Genomic DNA, 11,039 nt, shown 5'->3' with positions numbered 1-11,039 from the left:
GATCCTACTCCGTGAACATTCCCTCATTCTGGGCTGTTCTCGCAGGGGGCTGGGGACTTCGAGGCGGCCCGGACAGGAGTCGATCCCGAGCGAAACAAGTCGCTTGGGGCTTGAGGTGGGCACGAGCCGCGCGGGACTTGCAGGCCAGACGCGTTTCTTTTGTGCGGCTGAGGGAGAAGTCGGTGTGTCACCGGGGAAGGAGGGAGCGGCGCGGCGAGGCCGGGTGGGGGGGCAAGGGGCGGGGAGGCGGCGGGAAGGTGCCTGCGGAGGAGGAGGGCGCGGGCGCGGCGCGGAGGGCGGGCGGGCGGGCGGGCGGCAGGGCGGGCGCGGCGGCGCGGGCGGCTCGGGGCTGGATTCCGCCCGCTCCCTCCTCCCCAGCCCCCTCCCACCCGGGCCCACCCCACCCACCACCCCTGGCGCAGGGACTGCTGGAACCTGGCGGTGCGCGCTGTCGCTTTAAGACAGACTCTGCCGGCGCGGCCCCGAGCCTTAGAAACCGGCCCCGCATCGGGAGCCGGGGCCGGGCGGGCGGCGGAGGCCCGAGCGGCGGGAGCGCAGCGCGGAGCGCGACGTCGGGCGCGGGAAACCGCTGCTGCTACCGCCCGCCTGGCCCCGCAACCCCGGGCGGCCCATGGGGCGGGCGCGGCGTGGTGGCGGGCGCGGGCAGCCCCCCGCTTAGGCGCTGCGCTCTTGTCCCCGCAGGTCGCAGCCAGGGCGGCCGGGCGCGCCCAGCCCCGGTCCCGGGAGGGCCCGCCGCGGTCCACGCCTCCATGGACGCCTTCAAGGGCGGCATGAGCCTGGAGCGGCTCCCGGAGGGGCTCCGGCCGCCGCCGCCGCCGCACGACATGGGGCCCGCCTTCCACTTGGCGCGCGCAGCCGACCCCCGCGAGCCGCTGGAGAACTCCGCCAGCGAGTCGTCCGACACGGAGCTGCCAGGTAAGCGCCGCTGCCCCGCGAGGCGCGCACGGAGCCGCGGGGCGCGGGGCGCGGGGCGTCGGGAGCGGGGCCTGGCGTCCGCGCCGCGCGGTCGGGCTCGCTCTGCGCCCCGGGAGCGTCGGGACCTCGCCTTCCCGGTTCTCCATCTGACGGCGAACGCAGAAATCGACGCGCTGCACGAGGCGGTCATTCAGTGCTTGGCGAAGGCACTTCCACGCGGTCCCCACGCGCCAAGACGCTGGCAGCTGCACGAACCCACAGCCGAGGGCAGCACCTCTTGATGAGGAGCAAACAGAACAGGGAGAACTTGGGGTTTGTGCACTTGGGTGCCGGAGGGCCGCTCAGACGGAAGGAGAGGAGCAGACTGAGAAGGGAATGGGGCGGCGGGCAAGAGGAAGTGCCCAGAGAGACAGACACGCCGACAGACAGCGGGTGACAGATTGAGAGGGACAGACGGAAGAGAAGAAGTGGCAGGAAAAGTCAGAAAAGCAAGGGGGAGAGAGGGAAATCCTCAAGGAAAAAGAAGACTGGTAGACCGAGGACGGCACGGGCAGGACCCCCAATCCAGCCGGGCGGTCAGGCCGCCCAGCCAGGGCTCTGACTCGGCTTCGCAAGTCTCCTCCGCGCTGCCTTATTGTTCGAGCTCAGGCTTTCCTCCCGGGCACCAGCTAGGTAGCCGGTGGGCTGCACGGGCAGTGGCGCGGCTGGTCCCCAGCCCGGCCTCAAAGGTCCCCATCGGCGCCCGCGCTGGCCATCCCGACTCGGCGCCGCCGCCGAGCTCCCCACGCCCCGGGCCGTGGGCTCCATTGATACGTTCATTTTGTTAATGCACCGCCGAGTGCTTCTCTAAACGTTTTTAATCTCCGTTTGTTTTGTTTTGCACCCCTAAAGTGACTTTCTCTGAAAGGTTTTGTTTGCTTGGTTAAAAAGCAATCAACGCTGGACTGTACTTTTGTTTTCAAAAGTTTTAAGCGTGGCCTTGGCTTGGTTTTTATTTATAAAACGCCGAGAAATAGATAGATAGATTGCTTTTGAAAACTCAGTCTATGAGAATAAGTTTAATTTTTTTAGCTGCAGTTTTCCGACATAGAAAGACTTACTAACTAGGTATATTTCTCTGGAATTTAAAATATTTACATGCAACATTATTCTTCGCGAGATTTTTTAAAAGCCAATCCAAAATGGCGCATTTCTCACCGAGTTTCTCAAAATCCATTTACAGTGGTGTTATTTTGGCAATTTAAGTTATCTAACTATAGTGTTGTATTTCCCTGGGATTTAAAAATTACCTCTAGAAGGACATTATTGAGAAGGGGTTAAAAAGCTATTTACTTTTTTTGTTTTAATCCCAGAGAAGTAAATGCCTGTGTCTGCCTGGAGTTTATCCACATACAGCACTATATTTACTTAGGGGTGCGTTTTTTGGCTACTTAATTTGCATCTGCTTTGTGTTTCTACCTGCTTTTTCTATGCTTTTGTGACCTTTTCTATACTTTTAGGCATGGAGCTGTGAGTTTTTCTGGGCTTCTGTGTTTTGTTTTTAAAGTTCTTTCTTTTTTATGTTTCAATGTTTCTATGACTGCATTGTTTTGTGTAGCTTCAAAGGGCAGAGGCTAGAACCCAGGTCACCTAGACAGAGTCTGTCCCTCTGGGCTGCCTGGGCTGGAGAAATCTGCTGGGCCTTGGGACTTGAGGCTTGGAGCTGAGGCAGAGAACCCGGCTGTGTGCCGCCTGCCCAGTGGGGCTCCCGCACTATCCTGGGGAGAAGAAAGTAGAAGGGGTGCAGGCCACACTGCCTGGCTCTTGCTCCAACCGACCCGCTAGCTTCAGGCTAGAAAGATTTGATCCGCGTTCAGAAAAGCAGAGACCCCCTCAGATTTAGTCGGGCTCTTCAAAAATGTACCCTTGTGAGTGACATTAGCAGTAGGGCTCATGCTTGAGTGCAGCTGCAAGAACAGGCCCTGCCCCGCCGGGAACCTAGGCCCACAGCTCCCGCTCCTGGTCTCTTCACCCGGCCACGCCAAACCAGAGGTGACTACTGACAAACAGGCGCCCAGCGATCTCTTCCCAATAGGGACAATTCCAGGGCCCCTGTGAGAGGTAGGGCTGCCGGCGCTGCTGGTCGGCAGTTCGGTGGATCCGGGACGGGGTACAAAAGGGCATAAGCCCGAGGTGACCGGTGCCCCGTCCTGCCCGCTTCAGAGAAGGAGCGCAGCGGGGAACCCAAGGGGCCGGAGGATAGCGGTGCGGGCGGCGCGGGCTGCGGTGGTGCAGAGGACCCCGCCAAGAAGAAGAAGCAGCGGCGGCAGCGGACACACTTCACAAGCCAGCAGCTGCAAGAGCTGGAGGCCACGTTCCAGAGGAACCGCTACCCCGACATGAGCATGCGGGAAGAGATCGCGGTGTGGACCAACCTCACCGAGCCGCGCGTGAGGGTGAGCCCGGGGCGCGGGCCAAAGGGGACCCGTGCAGACGGCTGCCGGCCACTTCCGCCGCAGCACTGGAAATCTTAGACCCGCGCCCAGACTTTCACTCCTTTCCACCACTCAGACCTGCTCCCTTCCTCCACCGTGGGAGATTCCACCTTAGCCCTGGGTCTAGCCTGTGGCTGCCAGGCCCTTTGGCCGCTAGCGTCCTGGGCTGCTGCCCCTCGGGCCCCATGGACCCGCATCCTACCTGACTTTCGGGCTCTACCGCAGCCCCAACCCAAAGACCCAAAGGCCCAAGGAGACTTTCTCATGCCCTGTAGGGCCCAGGGCCCACTCGGATGGGGCCACCCTAGACAGCGCAGAGCACTCCCCGCTGCTGGGGACCTCGGGGCTGATGGCGGCTTCCCCTGAAAACGAAAGGGAAAGGCAGGTCCTGCCTAGCAGCCTGGGAGTGGCCTGAAAGGTTCCTAGGCTTGGGGGTCTCAAAGCTTCCTGGAGCAGTGGTCCATCCGTAGCCGGCTTCTCCAAAATTTCTGGAATTCTCCACCTGACTGGTCCCCAGCAATTCAGCCAGTCAGTAGCTAGGCCCTTTCCCTAATTCCTAGGGCTGGGTCCGGTGAGGGCGGGCAGCTCTGGTGGATGAGTGACCTTCAGGTCGAGTCCCCTTGGAGACATAAGGTCTCCGACCAAGATCAGAAAGCACCCTCTCTCTCTTCACCCTTTAGTTCCCAAAAAAGCAAGATTTTCCTGCCAGAGCAGCAAGAGAATCATTTCTTCTCTGGTGCACAAATATTTAATTAGATATTGGGAGCACTCCCAAGCCAGACCAAAGTCCTACCTGGACTCCCTGCTGTAACCCCATCTCTCACTCCTCCCCATTCAGGCCGGCCAGCCCGATGGGACAGGAGTGAAGACAGCAGTCAGTAATCCTGAACTCACTAATCCTTCCCAGGTTTATGGTGGTGTAGGGTTGGAATCAGGCAATGTCAGTGCTGGAAACTGGAGATGGCTGAGATGCAGAGTCGAACAAGTAGCTGAGGAAACAGCCCAGGGCTGGAGGAGGGCTGGGGAGGGTAGAGGGCATGCAGTGGGAGGATAGGTGAGGGTTGGCAAGGATCAGGAGTGGGGAAAGAAGAGGTTCCTACTACATTTTGTGGGAGAAAGTGGAGAGGGAGATTAGAGAGAAACTAGTAAGAACTGAAAGGAAATTAAATATTTGCAGAGAAACATATTTGGCATAAATTTAGGCGGCAGGAAAGAAATTAAATATTTAAGGGAGAAGCAAAAGGATCAAGTATTTGAGAAAAATAAAGAATCAACTATTTAAGAGAAACAATGAAGATCACATATTTGGAAAGAAGGAAAAACTATAAATATTTAGGCAAGAATCTAAAGGATTGAAATGGGTGAAGAAAATGGACTGTTTGAGGGAGAAGAAAGCGGTTCAGATAGTGAGGTGGGCCAAATGAAAATAAACATTGGGACAGAATGAGAATATCAAATATTGTCAATAAAGATGGAAACAGACCATTTGAGGAATGAAAAACAAGAGTGAAGAATGGGGGAAGTAGAACGATCCTGTTTCAGGGAAGAAAAATGGCTTTCGTATTCCGGGGGCGGGGGGAGCAGAAAAAGGACGGTATATTTAGGAGGTAGATGGAAACCCGTTTTGCGGGAGAAGGCCATCCCTGGCCTGGTTGAGAGAGGAAGAAAGAAAACGAATATTTGTTAAAAGAGGATCCGTATTAGGAGAAGAAAACAGATTTAATTTGGGGAAGAGGACACAGATCAGAAAAGGGAAGAAGAGACTACTATTTTCAGGAGACAGGGAAGGAACCATTCTGGAGAGAAGGCAGAGGTGGAATTATGGAAGGAAAGAGACGCTCCTCGGACAGAAGGAAGCGCAGTGAAGGGCTGGGCGTGGGGGGTGGAGGTGAAGGGGCCTTCCCGCCCTCCGCAGCGCTGACCCTCGTCCTGTCCCCCTCCCCCAGGTCTGGTTCAAGAACCGGCGAGCAAAGTGGCGGAAGCGCGAGCGTAACCAGCAGCTGGACCTGTGCAAGGGCGGCTACGTGCCGCAGTTCAGCGGCCTGGTGCAGCCCTACGAGGACGTGTACGCCGCCGGCTACTCCTACAACAACTGGGCCGCCAAGAGCCTGGCGCCAGCGCCGCTCTCCACCAAGAGCTTCACCTTCTTCAACTCCATGAGCCCGCTCTCGTCGCAGTCCATGTTCTCGGCACCGAGCTCCATCTCCTCCATGACCATGCCGTCAAGCATGGCCCCGGGCGCCGTACCCGGCATGCCCAACTCGGGCCTCAACAACATCAACAACCTCACCGGCTCCTCGCTTAACTCGGCCATGTCCCCGGGCGCCTGCCCGTACGGCACCCCCGCCTCGCCCTACAGCGTCTACCGGGACACGTGCAACTCGAGCCTAGCCAGCCTGCGGCTCAAGTCCAAGCAGCACTCGTCGTTCGGCTACGGCGGCCTGCAGGGCCCGGCGTCGGGCCTCAACGCCTGCCAGTACAACAGCTGACCGCCCAGCCCGGCCACGCGTGCCGCACGGCGCGGGGGGCGGAGGACGCACGCGGGGCCTCGCTCGCCGCGCCCGGGCCTCGCGCCTGCGCAGCCCCCTCCCCCTCCCTCCGGGTTGGTTTTGTGTTTGCTTTTCCGGACCCCACTCAGCCCTCTAAAACCAGACAAAACAAAAAGACGTCGGAGCCAAGTGCGGCGAAATATCGGATGAGTTGCAATTTCCCTCGGGATGGCGCGGGTGGTGCGTGTGCGCTCCCTCGGGCCTCGGCGGGCCACTCCGCCAGGGGACGCAGCGCGGGAGGCGAGCGCCGAAGCCCGGCGGCCAGGAGAGGACGCCCTCCTACCCGCCTTCCCGGCGCCGTGGACCCGGACTGTGCGGCCGCGCCTGTGAACTGGACGCGCGGAGCCCCGGAGCCTGGCCCCGGCCGAGCGTACCTTACTTAGCTCTATGCGGATCCGAGTTGGAGCGGGCGTTGGGCCGAGGATGATGGTGTCCAGCCCGGGACAGGGGACTCGCCGAGGAGCCGTTACAGGCCCCGGCGCGACCCCAACAGCCCTCGCCCACCCCGCGCCCGGGAATCCTATTGTAAGGCTTTGGAGTGGACGCGGCGGGAAGATGGGGGGGGGGCTCGTCTCCGAGCACCTCAGCCCCCAGCTTCGCCGCAGGCCCAGGCCCTCTGCTCCGCTCCCGGGTTAGGAGGTGACCCCCTTGTCCCGGCGAAGAGCCCCTCCTCACCGCCCGCCGCGCAAGAGTCGAGCCGGGAGAGCTCAGGGCGCGGCCAGGGCCCCGCGCCCAATTTGCACACCCGCTCTCCGGCCCGCGCCCCTGTTTACAGCGTCCCTGTGTATGTCGGACTGACTGTACAGAATTATAAATCTGTCTATATCGACTTGTCCATGTACGTCTATTAAAACCATAGTACGAGCGTGCTAACCACTGCCGAGCTCAGGACTGCTTCTTTCGGCCGAGGAGGGAGGCGGGTAGACAGGGAACTGCGCCACCGAGGGCCCTATAGGAGGGCAGCGCCAAGGAGACCCCGCCAGCGTTCCTACTCCCACTTCCCTACCACCTACCGTTCCTGACCTGTCAGCCCCGCTCCCTGGAGGACGCCGCCTGGCGCTCCGAGCGCCCTCTCCGCGCCGCCGTCCGGCGCTCACCCGCTGGCCGGCTGAGCCTCGGCGCTGTGCGCGGGCTGGCCTAGCTCGGACCTCCCCCCTGCACACCCCCGCCCGCGCAGGACTCTGCAGGCTTTTCCCAGGCTGGGGCTGCTGTGACCCTCCAGGCAGCGGCCCTTGCCTGCTGGGAGCAATGGGATGGGGTCCGCTGAGAGCCTCTTTATATCTGGGGTTGCCTTTTCTCCTGTGGGCCCGATACCGCCACGTTGGAGCCCTGCCCTGGCTATTCCAGGAGGATGGGGGGTGCTGGATCCTTCAGTGTCTAGCCAGGGCCTCCTTGCACCTTTCCGCCCATCCTACCCAGGGGCATGTGGCTGTGCTCTAGAAAGTGTCCACACAGAACTCACTTCTCACTTCCCTTCCATCCCAACTTATTGGAAGCTCCGGCTGCCTCCACCCTCCCCTGGCTTTTGGAAACGACTGAACAAGACCAGCCTGTAAACTGCCTGTAAAATTCTGCTTCCCTTAAGTAAGTCGCTTCTAATGGCAAAACAAAATGTTTGCAGCTGCAGCTGGGGAGGAAGAAGGGGTTGGTAATTCTGCTTTAGAATTACCTTATGACAGGGATTGGCGCTGCCCTGGAGCTGGACCCACGCAAGCCCTCGCTGGGAGTGGGCACAGCCATGGCTCAGTCACGAGCTCTTAGCTGGAGAGCCCTGTGCACACGTTGTCACACCAGGTCAGTACTGCCTCTGAGGTCAGGAGTGTCCCTATGACACAGATAATGGAACTGAGGCTCCACCACAAGAAGCCGCTGGCCAAGTTCACACAGTCAATAGCCTTTAGATTCCAAAGCCATTTTTCCACTGGTCTTCTCACCTTCAGATGAGGCATGAGGAAGGGTCCTTCGTGGAGGATGGCCCAGCCCGATGCTGTAGGACTTGAAGTGTGGGTTTCTGAGAGGGACTGGGCCACATACACAGGCTGAAAGGGGGAGGTGGGGGAGGGAAGGCTGGGGCAGGGGGCTGGAGCCAGACCACCCCTCCCCCAACGGCTCCAGTCCAGAGCTCCCACCCCTCACTCTCTGGAAACATAAACACAATCACATCTGGACTCAGAGTGCCTCCCCCAGCCTCACACATCTGCCAAGGCCAAGGGGCCCTGGTCTCAGTTGAGGGCAGGAGGCAGGGGAGACCTAGAAGGAGCTGGGACTGGAGGGAAGTGGGAAACAGAGAAGCTTCTCCTGAAAGTCAGGCTCAGCCCCAGGTGAGAGAGGGGACCAAGAGGGGCTCCAATGGAGACTCGGTGTGGCTGTGGGGCCACAGGCTAAACAGCTACAGATGGGTGGAAGGGCAGAAGCAGTCCCGAAGGGCCCCAACATCCATCAAGGACCATGGCCAACAAGATGTGTAAGACACAGCCTTGGGCGCCACGCAACTCTTCTGCCCCAGCCGCTGTGTGGCGGGTACAGTTGATAGTACCCAGCCCTTTCCATTTGCACCAGCTGCAGGGCCATCTCCGGAGGGGGACCTGAGGCATATACAGGGCTCCAAAAGCCAAGTCCTCTGGGAAAAAGCAGAAAGTCCTCGTCCTCTTGTGCCTGAAGAAGACCAGGGAGGGGGTGTCATTCATTCAGCCAACATCTACTGTGTTCCTGCCGTTGGTGCTAGGGATTGAGCAATGGAAAACAGACACAGTCCCTGCTCTCATGGACAAGTAAACAAACACGTGTATAATTACAAACTGCGCTGAGTGCTTCTGAAGAAAAAGTGCTGCGAGTAAAAAAAATGGGAGTTCTGCTTTAAACAGGGTGGTCAGGGAAAGCTGTTCTAGGGACGTGGCTCCATCTGTCTTCAGGGGCAAGTGCTGTCATTTATTGAGCCCGTTGGGGGTCCGGGGTCCTGTGCTAAGTGGACACTCATTGATGAGCCCCTTTACTTGCACAACAACAGTGTGAGGAAGGGTCCTCCTTATCCCCTTTCCCTAATGAGGCCCCAAGGCTTAGAGAGGTTGGGTCACTTGCCCAAGGTCACACAGCAGGATGATGGACATGATTCAAACCCGGTCAGTGCCCACTCTACCTTCTTCACTGGTCTGCCCCAGGCCAAGCACCATGGGCAACATGGAGGGGTTGACCTGGAAGAGATCATGATTCCTGCTAGCAACACAGGACTAGTCCTCAGGAAATAGAAGAGCTGATTTGTTCTTACCTGGTCCTGACAAAGTGGACCCCAAAGAGCTGCTGCACGTTTAGAGAGGCCATAAATTACGGACAGAAGGGCAAGAGGCTGGTACCCCGCATTTGTCTGCAGGCACTGGGGGGCACCAAAGGAAAATGGGATTAGCCACTGTGCACAAACCCTGAGTGCCTGGTCATTGAGGGAGAGGAACCAGTCACCTCCTTTAGTTTTATGTCCCCGGCCAGACTGCAGGCCTCCCTCAGGTACACCGCCTCCAAAGGGGAAGTCACAGCTGGAAGATCTGCCTTGGAGAGGGCATTGCCCAGGAAGTCCAAGGTCTGGAGGGGCCTCTGTGCTGCTCTTCAGCTCCCTGTGAGAGAGCAGCAGGCACTCGGTCACCAAGAGGGCCAGTCTGGGAAATAGGAGTGAGGGCGGTTTTATGCCCGTTGACCAGCCCATTTCCTGGGCCAGTCACTTGGCTCTGATATCCACAGGAACCTCTGCTGTGGTCTTTGCCAGCAAGGGTTTGAGCTCTGGCTCCACCTGAGTTGCCTTGGGCAACAAGCGCCTTAATTAACCTCTCTGAGCCTCTGTTTCCTCTTTCTTAAAAAGGAGTAAGAACAATCACTTCACATAGTTGTTTAAAGGATTAAATGAGATAATGCACTTCAAATGTCTTAATTGGGGTGCTGGCACATAGTAAGTGCTCAATAAACGTTTATTATTTATGGTATCGTTGTTGTTAAGTGTCATTTGGGGCCCAACTTCGTTTTCCCTCCAACTGTGCTGGGTATCATGAATGAGAGTCATAATTGACAGTCCTGCTTACTTCCCCACCCCAACCTACCTGCTCCCCCTGCCCATCATCCTACATTTGGGCCCTCAGTAACCCAGCCTGTTGTCCTGCAGTCCAGTCTTCCCACCACCCTCCGTGGGCCAGGCCCTGGGAGACCCAGAGGAACCAGGCCCAATCTCTGCTGTCCACTGGGCCTGGGGAGTGGCAGGTCGGCAGTCGGTACTCCGAGAGATGAGCGTGGGAGTAGGGGGGCACGCACGCCAGGATTTGTACTGGGGGCTGGGGATTAAACAATTATAATTCGCATCAAGAGGCAGGCTTGGTGGGGCTCTGGGAGAGAGAATTGAAAGGCACCAGGCCCCAAGTTTTGCTTCACCAAGCTCACTCAGTTGTGTGAGAGCATCAGGGGGAACGGGTGGGGACTGAGGAGGTCCTGGGGTGGGGGGAGCACAGAGAAGCTTCCTGGTGAAGGCAGGGCCCTGGAATATCAACCATTAAATCCAAAGTCCCATCTCATTCAGTATTTCAAGCTTCTCATTTCCCAGTCTGCCTCCCTCTGGAAGCCCTCCCAGGCTTCCTCCCAGCCCTTACCAGCCTGCCTCCTTGCCCCTCTCACCACAGCAGACCCACGCTTCACACCCCTGCGTTGCCTTTGCAGGCCGGGACCTTCCTCCCAGTTGGCTGGTGTGGCCCAGAGCAGGTGTTGCCCAGTATCGAGTATCTGCAGGGCACTCAGGAGAGGAGGTCGCCAGAGCCCAGCCAGGTTGGAGGGGCTGTGATCCCATGAATCAGGGTGCTATAGAGGGAGCAGGTCAAAGTGCAGGAAGTTGCATTTGGGCCAAGGTGGAGGCGAGGGCAGGATGGCCTCGGTGGAGGACGAAAGCCGCTCTGGCTGTCCTGGTCACGTGGCCAAATGTCTCACTCCGCTCCCTACCCTGCTGTGCACTGTACCTGTTTTATTTCTCTTCTTAGCCTCATTTTATAGATGAGGAAGCTGAGGCCGGCATGTAACCTGTCCAAAGACAGCTTTAGGGACTCGGATCCTCGCC

The 11,039-nt window shown here is 58.5% G+C and overlaps 1 protein-coding gene across 1 annotated transcript; it reads left to right on the top strand.

Moving 5' to 3' along the window:
- Positions 1-770: 770 nt before the first annotated feature.
- PITX1 (paired like homeodomain 1) lies at positions 771-5,899 on the top strand (the record flags this gene model as incomplete). The annotated part of the gene is made up of 3 exons (XM_081035804.1): positions 771-936; positions 3,139-3,371; positions 5,357-5,899. 3 exons carry the CDS (start codon positions 771-773, stop codon positions 5,897-5,899), a joined length of 942 nt encoding a protein of 313 aa, XP_080891930.1.
- Positions 5,900-11,039: the final 5,140 nt, after the last annotated feature.

The sequence above is a fragment of the Rhinolophus hipposideros genome, assembly GCF_964194185.1.
Source record: "Rhinolophus hipposideros genome assembly, chromosome: 23".
In the NCBI taxonomy this organism is placed as follows: Eukaryota; Metazoa; Chordata; class Mammalia; order Chiroptera; family Rhinolophidae; genus Rhinolophus; species Rhinolophus hipposideros.
Note: the sequence above shows the minus strand (reverse complement) of the source record. Positions and strands in the feature narration are given on the sequence as shown.